This window comes from Atractosteus spatula, chromosome 2 (genome assembly GCF_055471065.1).
Source record: "Atractosteus spatula isolate fAtrSpa1 chromosome 2, fAtrSpa1.hap1, whole genome shotgun sequence".
NCBI classification, from domain to species: domain Eukaryota; kingdom Metazoa; phylum Chordata; class Actinopteri; order Semionotiformes; family Lepisosteidae; genus Atractosteus; species Atractosteus spatula.
The window spans coordinates 61,855,011-61,872,561 of record NC_142707.1 but is presented as its reverse complement, the minus strand read 5'-3'; the positions used below and the strand labels follow the sequence as shown (position 1 = coordinate 61,872,561).

The 17,551-nt window shown below is 36.9% G+C and overlaps 1 protein-coding gene across 3 annotated transcripts in view; it reads left to right on the top strand.

Annotated features, from left to right (window-relative positions):
• Positions 1–17,551, top strand: part of ephx2 (epoxide hydrolase 2, cytoplasmic) — a 102,726-nt gene that overhangs the window by 43,289 nt on the left and 41,886 nt on the right. For all 3 annotated transcript variants that reach the window (XM_088909095.1, XM_088909094.1, XM_088909096.1), the window contains exons 11-12: positions 6,655–6,740; positions 10,855–10,966. In XM_088909095.1, coding sequence (XP_088765221.1) covers positions 6,655–6,740; positions 10,855–10,966 — 198 coding nt within the window. The remainder of the gene's footprint in view (positions 1–6,654; positions 6,741–10,854; positions 10,967–17,551) is intronic.

The following is a 17,551-nucleotide window of genomic DNA, read 5'->3' as shown; positions in this document are numbered from 1 at the left end:
AATTGACTTAAAAGTTAAGTAATGTCCTTATATTTATTGCTAAAAATTATTGTAACCATTAATTCCCCTGCTTGTACTATTTTTCACTAGTTTAACAGTTGTGATTTTTAAAATAGTCTTACTACTGGTAAAGTGTGCTGAACACAAAGGAGACAATCATTGAGGATTATTAACTTCACCAAGTTCATAATTGAGCGGTAAATCAAATTTCTCATTCATTACTGATTTTTAGCAATGTGCAAAATACTTTTTTTCACCACACATTGCTTGATTATTTTAATTAATAGTGATAGTTACTTAGTGCAGAGTAATATGCCAGCAGCCATATCGCCCTGCAGCTCACAACTGGCAACTCCCTGAAGCTCAGCAGGTGTGAGCCTGGTCAGTACCTGGATGGGAGACCTCCTTGAAGAAACTAAGGTTGCTTCTGGAAAAGGTGTTAGTGGGGCCAGCAGGGGGTTCTCACCCTGCGGTCCATGTAGGTCCTAATGCCCCTGTATAGTGACTGGGACACTATACTGGTAACAGGCGCTGTCCTTCAGATGAGATGTAAAACTGAGGTCCTGACTCTCTGTGGTCATTAATTTAGTTTCTTGAAAAGCATAGAGGTGTTACCCCGGCGTCCTGGCTCTTTGGCCCTTACCAATCACGGCCTTCTAATAATCCCCATCTATGAATTGGCTTCAGTACTCTGCTCTCCTCCCCACTGTTAGCTGATGTGTGGTGAGTGTACTGGTGCACTATGGCTGCCGTCGCATCATCTAGGTGGATGCTGCACATTGGTGGTGGTGGAGGGGAGTCCCCATTACCTGTAAAGTGCTTTGAGTGGAGTGTAATCATATAACTGTAACCAATTATTATTATAACTACTCTGTAATAGAATGGACTAGTCTTTTTTTCTACAGTCACTGCTTACTGTTATATAGTGGAACTTTGATATTTACCCATAAAAGGAGACTTATTCTAGCAAGATACTGTAGTGACTCTACACATCTGGTGTGAAAAGGATCATTTATAGGAAAGGAATTACAGTTAAGGGCTGGCCATGCCAGTCCATAGAGTTGAGTCTCTACAGAGTTCATGTAACTGATTTCGTATGGCTGTCTTTCCCTCAGCAAGATAATCTTTTGAAACCTCCAAGGTTCATTATGTGGACTAATAGAATTAAGCTTTTTAGTTGCCTCTTTCCCGTATTCTAATTATAATAAGTGAGGGGGAGAAGACATTAAGTGCCTCAACCAGCCCATGGAATGATTTATAATCTGTTGTAAATCTAATACATGCCCATGTCTAACATAAGGTTTTACAACTTTTTTTTAATTAAGTCAGCATGGCTTTGTCCAGGAAGGCTCTGGGCTCTTCTGCACTTAACCTTACAAAGCAATAGGCAACAGATAGCTTTATTGCATTTTATTTAAACTTTTTAAATTGGTTATTTATTGCTCATGTGTATGTATATATGTATATACTATTATTGAGCACATGCTTTTTCATTACATGTGTAGGTGTTTCTTATGTTAAATTAAATGAAACAGGTGTTTTTGACACTTGACAAGATGGTATTTGAGTACATCAATTTGTTTTTTTTAAGAGATCTAAGACATATGTGTAGGGTATTTGTTAATTTTTAATCAAGGACATTGATTATGGCTAAACTATTTTTTCTAATGTAAGCTGTTTTACTTGAGAACAAGTTAGTAAGTTTTGTTCATAAGTCTATGTCCAGATCAGTAAATAATGTGTACCAGATACTGTATATCTGTGGGTGTAATTATTAGCTGTCCAAGAGAAAAATGCAAAAATCCTTGCTATATACCGGTATTGTTTCCTTCATATGTGGATCAGATACAAAAACTAGTGCTAAGACACACATTTACCTGTTAGGCTGAATTGTTTCTGTTTGATAGGTACATTTATACTGTACATTGTTTCAATCTGATGCGTAACAAACACATATTTTACCACAAATGCGCTGCTTTATCTTACAAGTGGCAATCTGCCCCCTGCGTGAGAATTTATAAAGGCTGCTTCACCACAGCAGAACAAATCTTGATTTGTGTCATTCCCATCATGGGGAGTCACTTTCCCTAATGAAAACCATATTGTGAAAAATGAGATCATTAGGCTCTAATTAAAGGCTAATTTAACTGACATACAGATGTGTGAGGTTGCAGATCACCTCATGTGGATGACAAGAGAAGGTACTGTGATGGAAACACTATGCGGTTTGAGTTCTTTTGTTTCAAAGGTGATGACAAAAACAGTGTCTATTGAAAGGTCTTCAGAGAGATAGAGGAAGTGATTTTACAGCCTTAGGGAGATAATTGTTAATGTCAATGTGTAAAAGTGCTGTTGTCTATACAGTACATGACTGTAATTCATGTACAGTATGGGTGGAGCGGTGGGTTAGGATCTGCACCTGTGGCTGGAAGGTTGCCGGTTCGTATCCCGCGGTTTAATAGTTCATATACTGTATTTGTGAGTCCTGCTGTTATATTTGTGTGCATTGCATATTTTAGATCACTTTAAATATCTTTTAAGTTCTGATTGCAACATCTGAACTGGCAACATACCACATTACCATCATTTTCAGGCATTGAAGACTAAACAGAAATCCAGATTTTTTAGTTGGATTTGTTCATATTTTTTATTATTACACTTTTTTCCAGAATGCTTTCCAGTTGTACAATAATGATTATTCTTTCAATCATGGTCCAGATGTGCCCTCTGCTACCAGGTTTCTCTTTCTTTTTGCTCGAACTATGGAGCTGATGTGACAGTCACGGTTCCACGCGGGGTCATGCCCCCCGCCGCCCGTTCCGTCCCCCACACCTGGGGCATGAACCCGGGTGTCCGGCGTAACACAACAGGGCACCAACCGCATGAGCTAAAGGAGACCTCCCTCAGCCCAGGCAGCTGAGGACCCTGCTACGCGCAGTGAGGGCGCTGACGTCCCCGCACTAGCTCCGCTACACTGAGCCTTAGAACCTTTGAACAGAAGTGATAATCTGAGCTACCATGTTGCTTGATTTAAAAAATATAAATGTTTGTTTTCATCAAAACATAGTTTAGTTTCAATAAACTGTTCAAAGTCATTACGTTATATACTGAAAATAAAAACATTACAACTATGCATGTATATTTTCAGAAAAAATTTATCGATTTTGAAAAGAGATTAAATGTTTTTGGTGTAATGTTGATTAATTTCTTATTCATGACTGTAATACACTTGATTGACTTTGAATGTTGCATAAGCACTAAATCACCCCATTAATGAGAATTTTCATTGTGCACAGTTGACAAAGTGATTTAACCTTTCGCATGTCAAGCCTGGTGAAAATCAATGCAGAAAATAATACATATTCTGTCCTTATCAAACGAACAATGGCTTTGTACCATCAGTACTCTATGTTGGACTTACACTTTAGAAGTGGAACCAGCCTCTTTAGTGATGACCTAAAGGTTTATTATGAACCACTCTGATGGATACCAGCAAGTATGCTGCAGACTTGCATAACGTTACTATGACTTTTGTGCACAACAGACCAATTGAGGTTTGTGCAGTAGTGTGTAGTCACTATAGAATTCCACCTGAACTGACTGACAAACTGATGGCAAACTGACAGCATGGTGCTACATTGATCACACCCAGGAACCTAACTTGCTACTTGCTAGACATGACTTGACAACATTCCAGCAGAACAGCACACATTCCCATGGCATTCATACAACCATGGCTTTCTTGTGACATGGGAATGTGACATTTATACCATGGCTTCCCTACTGACTAGAAATTAGTCTGATTGAGCTTTTGTGGGATGAGCTGGGGTGATGTGACATATAGATTGCAGAGCAAAGTGAACAGGGACATGCTCTTACAGGATTTAGGGGAAAAATGGGACTTAATCTTGCATCTAACAACTCACATCTCACAACTAACATCTGGCAACCCACTGAAGCTAAGCAGGTGTGAGCCTGGTCAGTACCTCGATGAGAGACTTCCTGGGTAAAACTAAAGTTGCTGCTGAAAGAAGTGTTAGTTGGGCCAGCAGGGGGCGCTCACCCTGTGGTCTGTGTGGGTCCTAATGCCCCAGTATAGTGATGGGGACACTATACTGTAAAAATCCTTCAGATGTCAGATGAGATGTACTGTAAAACCGAGGCCCTGACTCTCTGTGGTCATTAAAAATCCCAGAATGTTTCTTGAAAAGAGTAGGGGTGTAACCCCGGCATCCTGGCCAAATTTTCCATTGGCCTTTACCAATCATTCCCCACTAATAATCCCCATCTATGCATTGGCTTCATCACTCTGTTCTCCTCCCCACTGATAGCTGATGTGTGGTGAGTGTTCTGGCACACTATGGCTGCCGTCGCGTCATCCAGGTGGGGCTGCACATTGGTGGTGGTGGAGGGGAGTCCCCATTACCTGTAAAGTGCTTTGAGTGGAGTGTCCAGAAAAGTGCCATATAAGTGTAAGCAATTATAATTATTAAGAAATTATTATTAATCCCACAAGCCACCATCTACAACCTGCAGTGAAGCCTGTGGAGTAGTTCTACTGCTTTTATCATTTCTAGCAGTGGACACACACTAGAAGTCCCTGACTTTCACAATAGATCCTCTGTAGTGAGCTCTACAGATGACAATGTTAATGGGCATAATGAATTTGCCTCTACCTGTGTTTTTATGCAGAACAAGTTGCTTAAATATGAAAAGATGGCAGCTGAAGTAATTATAGAAACCAATGTACTCTTCTTACATTGTGCCAAATAAAGGGCATCAGCCGAGAGTTTTTGTGTTGAAAGTCGTCTTTATTTCATATCCATATGGGAGCCTTGCTCTTGTTCGCAAGACTCAAAAGACAATGCTTACAGTGCTCTTTTATACAGTGAAACAAATTATATAAGATACACTCCCATATAAATCTCTGCTTGAATTGTGGCTATATATGGTCATTCTAGAAAGCTGACCACTACCTATATTTTCTTTACAGCTGGCTTGCATGACAAGCAGCCCCTTCTGCTTGTAACTTTTTTTCCCATTTGTTCCAGGATAGATCACTTGAAGAACTATAGCAGCAATGCGTAAAGATACAGTGTGACTATATTATCTTTTGAGACAAGACATCCTGTGATGGAGTTAATAAAATACAAGTAAAGAAATACATAGCCAACAAGATATAATACAAACTTTTAGTAAAAACCTTTAGTTAATTCCCTCAATCATGATAAAATAGTTGTTATTCATTGCTCAGCAGGACAGACAGATTGTTTTTTTTACTACTGAAATCACACATACAATTTATAATAATAATAATTGCTAACACTTATATTACACTTTTCTGGAGAGTTTTTTTAACATAAAGTTGAATTTATGTTAAGAAAATCTTTACATAAAAATACTTTACTTTTATGTAAAGTTGAATTAATGTAAGTTGAGTCTTGTGAAACCTGGGGAGAGGGCATACTGCATTGTGTAGACAAGTCATTTAAGGTTCTAGAAATGGCACTTAAGAAGCCAGGCAAAGAGTTTATCTGAAAGCATCTCACAGTTACTGGGAAAACTCAGATAAATTAGTAGACCTTCAGGTACAGTGGTGAAATTTGTTTTAAATATAAAAATGTCTTGTTTAAGTGACTTATGAAAATGTGAACATGGGCATGTGTGTTTTGTGACTGCTGGGGCAGGTCAAAGTATAAATGTTTAACTTTGCTCTGTCATTTATTCATGGGCTCATCCTAACTCTTGCAGGCTCTGTCCATTTAGTCTCTGTTGTTAGCAGGCACAGGACAGATTTACTGCAGGGGATTAGAAGTTAAGTAGCGCAGGGTAATACTTGTATACAGTACATACTGTTAGGAACTGTTATCTTTTATATGTTGATTAAGTACTACATTTGTATTTGAAAAGGATGTTCTGATTGCAGAGCAAGGAAGAAACATCCTCAGTCTATCAGTAACAAATCCTACAACTTCAACTAATGTGACGTACATGTTACACACGCACTGCTTTTTAGTGCATTGTGTAAAAACACTGATTGTTGGGATGTCAGAATCTAGTGCAATAGACACAGACCGTTGCTTCTTATGTTCGTAGACTAATACATGATGCATTAGCATGAAGACATTTTTGAGAGTTGTAATGGACCACTGAAACTTTTTGGTTAGATATGACTACAGTACTGAAATAGCACATTTTATTCTTCTCTTAACAACTAAGAGCTTGAGGAGGGCATTGCAGGACTTGAAAGAAAATTGTGGAAACTGGTGGGTGTGATTTCATGAATACTAGCAGCATCAGGTGGGAGTGAGATAGTGAACACAGTCCTGTCACTGCTCTGACATAAAGTTGGAATCAACATTACCTTTTTGACGAGCCATTTTTAGGACTAAGCTTTTAGGTGGTCAGTATTCATAAACATACCTCTTATCTGTTCACGGTTTGAAGTACAGAATTTAAATCTCTACTTCCATAACAAAATTCCAATAAAATGTAATAGACAATTTCCAAGTAGTTGCTGCATTGCTATAAAACTTTGGAATACTGCGGGACTATGTTTTATATAAAAATCTGGCGTTGGAATTGACTGTGGTAGTACAAAGTTTTTTTTACAGTTTGATAATAAATGAAGTAACTTTTCTGTCTGTCCTTCAGGCCATTCCACAGGTGACACTGGTTGGCCATGACTGGGGTGGTTCATTTGTGTGGAACATGGCACAGTGCTATCCCGAGAGAGTCAGGTATGAACTCTTTACAAACCTGTTACTTCTGTCTTCATATTTTTGCATCTTTATTCATCCTAACTTTTTCAACATATAGGAGGGTTTCCCACTTTATCCATGATTAAAGTACTGTACTCGCCTGATTGACACTGCAATCATTGTGTGCTATCAGCCCCACTGCACAGCAGAATAGGTGAATAGGGAGAAATTACAGTTCTTCACCAGTTGACTTAAGGGGGGAATTTAGCAGTGTCAGATTTTGTAAGTCCAAAATGGAATTTAGCCGAGTTACAGAGTGTGTTTGTCTAAACCCAGAAGAATGTTTGTCTAAACCCAGAGTATTTTTCATAGTGCACAGGGAGTGCATCTCTGTGCATCTCAGTGTCTCCTTACTGTCTGTGTTGCATGAAAGGAGTTCAAGAGGTGTGGGAGTAAACGTGGTAAGTACAGATGGAACAATTCAGAATGTGCGGTAGAACCCATCGGCACATTACAGTAGCTAAGCTTGGCTTTACAATATCATGGTGAAGTTCGGCTGTGTGGCTCACTAGTCAAAGATGATCGATAGGTGGCACTTGTGGTGCAGTAGATGTTAGTGAAAACATTAGCTTCCAACAACAAAAATGTAGTAATTTTTAAAATCTGCTTAATGTAGAATATCAATATGGAATCATGTAACTAAAGGGACATTTTGGTAGCTGAAAATAAAAATAAGTGAAAATCATTAACAATATTAAAATATGAATATAAATAGAATATTTATTTAGCTGGCTTTGGTAGGATATACTGTATGATATTCTTCATAAACATCTACATCTGATTCTTTAACTCAGTCACTGGTGGTTATTTTGGCAACATTTTGACTTGCTTATTTTAACTAAATTTTCTGTTGTGATTGTTGCAATAGAAAATGAAACACTTGTCCAAACAAGCTGTTTAAACTGAATGATGATTTGGTTCAGTGGTACAAATTGCCTACACACTAGAAGGTCCCAGTTTGAATTCCTGGCTTTCTGTACTATTTAAATATTATGTTAAATAAATATTAAATGTATTTATTTAAATATGATAAGAAATATTTTTTGACATCTTTATTGATTATATATATCACAGTATTTCTATGTAAATATGGAAATAATATTAATAATACATGAACGAACATGAATGAACAACTTGAAAGCAGACAATGGCAGGAGAAAAACCCAGTTCTACCAACCACGAGACCAAAAATCTCCAGCTGTTTAATGCCACTAAGTGCCAAAAAGACAAACAACAAGCACTTAAGATCTGTGATATATTTCAGATCAGAAATGTGTTTGCATCTCCCTTGAATGCTGGAAAGCACATAAAAAACTACTACACTATTCTACTCTAGATTACGCATTTTCACCCACTACCATCCCCTTTTCCAGAAAAAAAACAACAATGGCAATTTCAAACACAAGTTTTCTGCACAACTTACTGCCTACACTGAAATAAACTAGTCAAAAAAAAAACTAATCAGATACTTTCTATCTCTCCATCATTACTCTCCCATAACTTTCCTAAAAACATACACCACTGAATGACTATCAACAAAATTGTAAAATTCTCAGCAGACCACGAACCAACAGCTGACGTCCACCCCCTCCTCTTCTTGGGTATCTAGTGACGTCCTTTAAATTTTGTAGGGCGCTCTTGTTTACAAATCGCTGACAGATTATGGAGAAATTATGTAATATAATTGAGGGATTTGGCAGCCAGTCACCACGCTGGTTCCAGACAGTCCTGCAAAGGAAAAACACAATCCAAACAAATCTGCCTATTTCAATTAATGATGGCGGAAATAAAAAATAGTAACATGAAATAAGGCAAAAAAAGGTGCTCTATCTTGTGAACAAAATAGTACTTTTAATGGCACCAATGGAGCACAAAGAAATGCTGAGGTGGGGTGTTGCTGTTTGCAGGGGGGCCAGCTTCACATAGCTAATTCCCAACTGGATACTATTTGATTTTGCCTTGTGACACTGAAGATCCAGACGTTTGACAACATATTTACTACAGTTATCCTGCTGAGTAATCTCACTTAAACAGTGCCCTGCTGCTCATTGAATCTTTACACCCTTAGTAATCAAAACACAAACACCTGCTGGGCACACTGTGATCTCACACATAGGTGTGAAATACAGTAGGGTTAATGCTACTATAGTTCTTTCAGCAAGGTTAAATTGTAAGATAATCATTGTCCCCTTTTGCGACAACATACCTCTGCGAGTCTAGATTTTGCATCATTGGTTGACAAAGACAAAGAACCGAGATGCTGCAAATGACACATGAATTGCCATGTTCCACAGTTTTGAGCTTTGGTTGATGCCAGACCATCCCATTGAAGATAGTAAAAAATGCCTCCATCTTAAAAATAATATTTTTAATAACATTTATAATCAAATAACATTAAATAGTCTACCAATTTACCATAATTAAATATTAAACATCATTAGTTTTTGCAAATTTAATCTGTAAAAGAAATATTAGATTTTTCATATTATGCATTTATCGATATGTTAAATAACCCCAAAACACAATTAAAAAATTGATACTTGATATTTATAAACACATCAAAGTTTATTTATCAAATGCACAACAATGCGGCGTGCAGTAGTAGTTGCTGGCAATGAAATGTCTTTTTTGCGAGCTCACAAAAATCACAAGAATCGCAAGAATCGCAAGAATCACAAGAATCACAAAATTCACAAAAACACAAAAATCACAAAATTGAGGTTAAGTTTTTTTAAATTGAATAAAACTCATGCTTCGGTACCGTTTACCGGACGGTAGGAGGGAAAACAGTTTGTGACTGGGATGACTGGGGTCCTTGAGAATGGACCTGGCCTTCTTCAGACATCTAGCTGAGTAGATATCCAATAAACTTGATATGTATTGATTTTTTGGGGGTGGGGGTGTGGGTTTCCCTGAATCACTGTAGGGGGTGTATGGTCTGTAAAAGGTTTAAGAATCCCTACCATACTGGTACATTGATATAGAAATTCTGGTCCAGAAGGAAGAGTGTCAGTAGACTAACCAGCTACACTTACAGTACAGCAGCTTCCTGTTTATTTTGGAGACTGACATTGTGATGATCAGGCCCAGCCTTGCTTACTTTCTGAGGTCTGATAAGATTAGGCAAGACGTTTAGAGATAATCTCCAGATGAAGGAGTATACCATAAAATTATAAAAATGTTATAAAATTATTAAAAAGTTAAAAATGAATCTTTTGTGGCATAAAGAGAAGGCTTAGGAGAGATTTGATTGAATTATTCATTATGTCATTAAAAATCCTCAGTGAATTGAAAAATATAAACCCTAATGTCTTTTTGAAAGTCACCTCAGAGCCCAGGAGCAGAGGTTACAAATGGAAATGAAGTGTAAAGTATTAACAGGAAGAAGTCTCATTCAATGTGTAAATAAGCTGGCAATTTATTGAACCAACTGAGAATTAATTTGCAAGGGAATGTGTCATTTGAACACTGAACAAAGGTTATTGTGAAAGATACAACTGGATTTAAGAACAGGCTAATATTGAAACTGAATTTATCATTTTCTGTAGATACACCAAATTCTAGGAATTATGTTTGTGCTTAGGTGAGATATTACCCAAATTCCTATTGTTGGTAAATTTGTGTTGGTACATGCTGCAGTTTTTTAAATGTTTCTGCAGGTATACTGAACCACTCCGTTTTGTAAATATGAAATCTGAGTAGAACCAATGTGCTCGTTGATCTTCTGTTAACCCTATAAATATTTATTTCTTATAAATGATTTGTTAAATTGTTTAGAGGCTTTTAGAATCCACTATATTTTACAGGACAATTTATGGTAAACAAAGAGTAAGTGAATTAACGGTGTTTAATTACTTCTCAGTATTCAGTACCTAGTAATAACTCTGACAGTATGCATCTATCAAAGACCTGGGATTCCTAAAAAACTATTAAGAGAGAAAACAAATTTAACAAAGCTGTTGTAACAATGTGTTGCATTTTATACTGTTCATTCAATGTCTGTTAACACAGTATGTTAACTTTTTTCAGAATGGTTCTACTGCTTATCATGCTTGTTAATCTACTTATTCTTCTGTATCTGTCTCTGTTTCAGGGCTGTGGCATCACTGAACACTCCCTTATTTCCTGTTACGCCTGATGCGAACCCCATGGAAAAACTGAAATCCTTGCCTATTTTTGATTACCAGCTTTATTTCCAGGACCCCGTATGTGAACGTTAATTTCTTCCTTTCTTCATGAGAAACCTTTTACAAAATTCTCCAAACATGCCATTAACATTCTCATACAAAACTGTCAAGTATGTTAAAAAAATTAGAAAATTGAAACACCATAGCTTTGCTCATGCAGTCCTCTCTATGCAATTCCAGCATTTTCACATCTGTGATTTCTTGTTGAATTATATGTTGAATAGTTACAGACCAGATCAAATACAACATTTTTTAAATTAGGCAAATAAAAGATGTAATACTGGATGTAATTTCATTATATTATTTGCATTACTTTACATGTTGTATACACTAACTTAGTTTTACCGTTTGTATTATGGAAAAAGCACTGTGAAGGTGATTTGTGATTTGATTATTCTATATGTATCTATATTGGGTGGATTTATTTCAGAAGAAAGACAAAAGTAAGAAAACTAAGGTAACAGAAGTTCTTGCATTTGGTACTGCACTTACTGTAAATGAAAAGGGCTCAAGTAGCTAGAGGTACACAGGGTAAAGATGAAACAAACAGCTCAGCCAACATCAATTTCAGACATACAGTATGACTAACCTTCAGGCATACTGTTGACTTGAACCAAACATGTGAATGCATTTGACTTGTGCCTGGTCTTATCATGACTGCAGCGTGTTCAGGCCACCAGGCTCACCATTAAGTTGACTTTTACTCTCTGGTACTGTATAAGGCCAGACACTGTTTTTTCAATTACCTACAGCCAGCCTGAGTCTTTTCATTTTAATGGTTGAGCTACAATGGGTTTACTTTTTAAGGATAAGTGTGAAATAGGACCTATGTATGCCTTCATCGCATGACTGCTGATGTGGTCTCTTATAATCTCTGATATTCATTACTCACTTACCTTTTTCATCATGATCATCATCCTGGGATGTACAGTATGAAGAGGAAGGACATCGAGTCTTTTTATATCTATTCTTATCTATTATCAATATTCTCATTCATGTATTGAATATTCTCATTGTTATTGTGTTTTTTACCTGTTGGGGATCCAGATTGTAGTCGTTTTCTCTGCCATTTTGTCAGATTCCTCACTTTGATTTGAACTGGAGGTTTACCTGTCCATTGAGAGAAGCTGGGGGTGGACCATGGGGTGTTTCATGTGGCGTTCATAGTGTAGCAGTTAGTCTTGTCTTTGTGTTGAATGTATCCTTGTCTGCGTGCTTTAACACAACTTGGTTGATGTTAAACAAATACTCTTAAAATTCTTAGTGGGAAATTCCCTGGAGAAACTGCAGTTCTTTTATTTTTGTTGAATTTTTCTTTTGTAATGTTTTTTCCCTTTTCACCACTTAACAACTATGTAAACTACTGTATGTTGGTTTTCCACCTTATCTTTGTGACTGGCTTATTTTTATGACTTCTGTGACCTAACTACAATGCAAGCAAGCCCATTAGTCTTAATGGGTCAATTGCAACAAATTTGTGGATTTAGTACAGAGCTGCGTAGTAAATTGCATACTGTCTAGAATAGTTCTGTATGGGAATCATCTCCAGTTGCCTGCTCAATTGCAAAGAAAATACCTTTTGAACAAAGCTGACAATCCCGTTTGGCACTAAGGACTAAGCAGCAATGTTGTTCTACCAAGTAGGAACTGAATGGGTCCCTTATTGATAATATTTTAATTATTCTGAACATTAAACTAATATGTGAACCAGCATTGATATATAATTTTTGTCATTCAGTACTGTACAGTATATCTATCGCTGAATGCTTGTGATAATTTCACGTTAGTTTTAAATAAAGGCATGCTAAAATACTTTAAATTCATAAATGAGTATACCGTACCTGCTCTGTGTGTGACTTTGATCATGTGGAATATTCATGGTAGCTTTAATTTTCATTTAATTAAACTCATACTGAGACAATTTAAATGTGTAAGAGAACACATTTGTAATTATTTTTTAGAGTAGATAGATATATAGTGGACTCCAGAATTATTGTCACCCCTTGATAAATATGGAAAAAAAAGTACAAGACAAACAATGAGTTCATTAAGCACGGAAATATATTTCCAAAATAAGGAATTAATTATCCTGAATTAATGATTCAATGGAATCAACCAAGACAAAAAACTATTATGTTATAAATTATTTTCCCCCAAATAAAAGAAACAATTATTGGCACCCTGTTTTTAGTACTTGGTGGAGCCTCCCCTGGCAGGGATAATGGCTGTAAGTCTTTTCCTGTAATGCTTTAGGTTTTTAATAGGGTTCAAGTCAGGGGCCATGGCAAAATGTTGATTTTCTTTTCTGTCTTTTTTTCCTTTTTTGTTCATTTTGAAATGTGTTTTGGATCATTGTCATGTTGAAAGATCTTTGGCCAAGACGCAGCCTCCTGGCAGAGGCAACCAGGTTTTTGTCCAAAATATCCTTGTATGTTTGAGAATTCATGGTACCACCGATCTTAACAAACGCCTCAGGAGCACTGGAAGCAAAGCAGCTCCAGAACATTAAAGATCCCCCACCATATTTAAAAGCAGGTATGATGCTCTTTTCGGTATTTGCATCCCTCTTCTTACGCCAAACATACCTGTGATGACTGTGGCCAAAATATTCAATTTTGGTCTCATCTGACCACAGCAACCGCTGCCAGTCAAAGTGCCAACAGCGTTGGGCAAACTCCAGGTGCTTGAATCTGTTCCTCCGCAACAGTAGGGGTTTTCTTCTGGCAACCCCTCCAAGTAGCTTGTTGGCATGGCGGTATCATCTAATGGTCGTTTATGAGATGGGATGACCCCATGATGCGGCCAATCCTTGTACCTCTTTAACTGAAACCTCAAGATGGGCTTATGTCCTCTTCCTGGTAAATTAACCACTGTTCCAGTGGTGTTGAATCTGACAGTCATATTGGTATTTTTAAGGTGTTACTTATGTTTTGTACCCATTATTTGCTTTGTGAAGATTAACAATGGTTTCCCTCATTTCTGTTATTAGTTCCTTGACCTTCTCCATGCTGATGGATGACAAAAGATTTTTCTGTGCACATTTTTATACCCTAGGAAAACAGGAAGTCACTAAAGTACACACATTAGTTCCTTAAGACAAAATTGAACTGAAACAAGTATAAATATATTATTTTTTCAGATGTGTTTGAATCTATTTGAAGGGATCTTGAAGGGTGCCAATAATTTTGGCACCTATGTTTTTCACATAAAACAGGATTACTTGTTTGCAGTTGAACCTTGAAATTAAATTTTTTTTTAGAAATAAAGGGACAAGTATTCCCCTAACATATGAGTATTAAATATCTGTCATCTATCTTTTTTTTATTATGCAGTACTTCAAAAGTAGATCTTATGCACTTTCTGTCGTGCACTGGTGACCTTAACATTTGCACGAGCTGTCAGCATTTCTTTGAGCCTGTGCAAACCAAGTTAGAATGCCTCTCAATGAGACCTAATATTTATCAATCAGGCAATGAATCAAGGTCCCAATCTCCTTAATCAGCTATTTAAAGCAGTTCACTCCACTGTATCACTGTTCCAACACTGAGCTTAGAGCCATCCGTGCAAGCAGAATTTTCACTGTTTGCTCTCTATTTCCTCATCTATATTTCTTCCTGAACTTTGACTCAGCTGAGTTCGCCCACTCCTTGTGTCTATCACCTATGGGTTTTTTTAGCGGTTGTCTTCTCTAAAGCTTTAGCTCGCCAGCTTCCATCTAGTTTTTCCACTTGGAGCCTCACCTTACCTCAACAGCCCTCTCCTGCTTTTCCTGCTTAGGTATTTTTGCACCATCACTCCTGCTGCAGATTACAGGAAGCCTTTCCTGCACTGGAGCATTTTCTTTATCTGTCTGCCTGCAACACCTTTCTCCAATAACACCTTCACAGCCATTCACTGCTGCTCTGGAAAAATCCGAAGCAGCTGCTAAGATCTGTGCTTGGATCTGTGCAGCCAATCATCACTTCACATCAGTTCTTTTTTCATTGGAATATCATATAACATAGGAATATCTCCCGATTCTAAAAATGCACCCACAAACCAGGAGAGGCTATTTTTAACCAAGGGATTCCTTACACAGGAAATCAAAGTTCCTAACAATAACAGAAATGCAAGCTCTTTTAACAAGGTTCAAATACTTACACGTAGCTCAAATCTAGTCTTTCCAGGTGATCTGAAACAAAGTGCTCTTGCCTTCACTCTTTTTCTCTCTCTCTCCCTTTCCTTTCTCTTTTTTATGCCTTTTTCCTGGATTGTTGATTAACACTTAATTATTTACTCATAACTTAAGTAAATTTTACAGTTGCTTTGATGAAAAGTTGCTCTGGTGTACTTTACAATTGCTTTGATCATTGAATCTGGGACTACTACATCTCACCTAAAGCTGGAAATGTTGACAATAGCCAGGTGTTACCCATTGTACCTAGGTTCACTTCATAACAATATTTATATACTGTAGCTGGTAGCAGAAACGCATTCAACTTTCCTTATAATAATCTGCATTATTTTAGAAATGTTTTTGGTGTTGCTTATTATAACTACATTTTACTGTTGTTATTGTAATGGAAAATGAAATTCTTTTAGTTTTTAATTTAGTTTGTCTTAACAGAGTGGCACTTTGGCTCGGTAGTATGGCAGAATTTTCACTTACCAGCTAGACTGGGGTTCAATTCTCAGTCAATGCACAAGTTGTACTTTTTACCAATGAAGACTCTTTCCTTAATAGTAAATGTAATAAATAATATGTATACTATATTGACATTTTTATTATTTTATATATAACAGTAAGTTAAATAATAAAATAGTATTCATATTATATGAATGAGTTAGAAAACGTGAATACTGTCAATGGCGGGAGTAAAAACCAGTTCTACCAGTCAGACCAAAAATCTCCAGGATGTTCGGAGGGAGTAAGTGAATTTAAAGATACACTAGAACAGAAATCGCAATTTAGATGTTTTGACGTGCATATTTCCTCTTAAATAATTATCATTTAAGCCACTATGTATAATATCTTTTATATAATTATAATATAAAATAAGAAAGTTGTAATAAAATTCAATAAACTACAAACATTTAAGATTAGTGATGTCATGGCTGCTTTCACATCTCCTTTCCTATTTTTCTATTCTTTGAGGATGAGAATGCTGGGACCTCCCGCAGAGTTAGAAGTGCAAAAAATGGAGGAGGGGTATGACAAATGAAAAAAAAAGGGATTTGATATCATGAGAAATTCAGTGAGTCAAGTCTAGATGTAGAATGTGTTATACTTTAGCTGAACCTCATGTTCTTAAGCGTGAATATACGTGTTATAGTTTTACACAGTTTAAACTTGAAAAGCAGTTTCAAATGGTACAATAAATAAAAATGTAATATTTAATGCAGATTTAATTTTTATTATTAAAATAAGAAATACTGTATGTGACACACATGGCACATTAAGGACTGGCAGTTTTACAGAGTAATTCAGTTCTGCACCAGATTATATAAAAAAAGGTGCTGGGCGCTTACTTTTTTGGTGAAATGTTGCATGTACAGTATCGGAGGCACACAACAATGTGCCCCAAGCATATCTGCATCTGTATCTCCCTGTTCTAAGAAATGCATCCACTAACAGAGAGGCAGTTTTTAACCTAGGGATTCCCTATACAGGAAATCAGTGTTTCCTAAAAACAACAGAATGGCAAGCTCTCTTAACAAGATTCAAATACTAAACTCGAATCTGGTCTTTTGGGATGATTGACAAGGGTGTCTCATCTGACACACGCATTTTTCTCTCTCTTTGTGTCTGTCTGTCTCTTTCTGTGTTCTTCTCTCTCTGACTACCTGCCTTTTTATCCGGTGTATCTCAGCTGCTGATCATGCTTAATCATAAACCCAGAACGTAGATATCCAAAGTAAATCAGACAATACCTTTGATCAGTACAGTATGTTCCAGACCCCCTACCAGCAATCACCTCTTCCATACATTGTTTGTACTTGCTTTAAAGCACCCCAAGAACGGCAAAAGTTGTTATTAGCAAGGTTGACCATTGTCTCTAAATTTTAAAAAACTCAATATCCTTCCAGTAGCTGTAACAATATTAATAATAATAAATAGTTTAGGTGGGTAGCTGTGTCAGCATGCGTAGGCTGCAAAGGAACAAGGTTTAGGTAATAGAGAAAAAAGAAAACACAAGGTTTTGGCTGTGGAGCTCACACCTGAAGAAGGCTCCACAGCCAAAACGTTGTTTTCTTTCTTCTCTTTTCAGCATGGAATAAACCTATTACTTGTTCCTTCATAATTATAAGCTTGGGCCAGAATAGGGTGAGAGGGGGGCAATGTGATGCAACATTTTTATATTTATGTTCGTGTACCTCAGGATAGGAAATACTGGACTAGAGTTTTATCAAGGTTGTAGTTCTGCCTCGTTCCCCATGCTTTGAGGCTAAGATCTGGATTGCCTTGACCCTTGCTAGTAATACATGGATTTTTGTTAATGAGTGATAGAGTTAGTGTCAAAGAAATTTGGGTAAACAAACATTAAAGTATAGCTATAATAGCCACAAGTATGGAGGTGTGGAAGTTAAGTCCAAATACAGTAGCGGTCCCCTATAGTTCCTCTC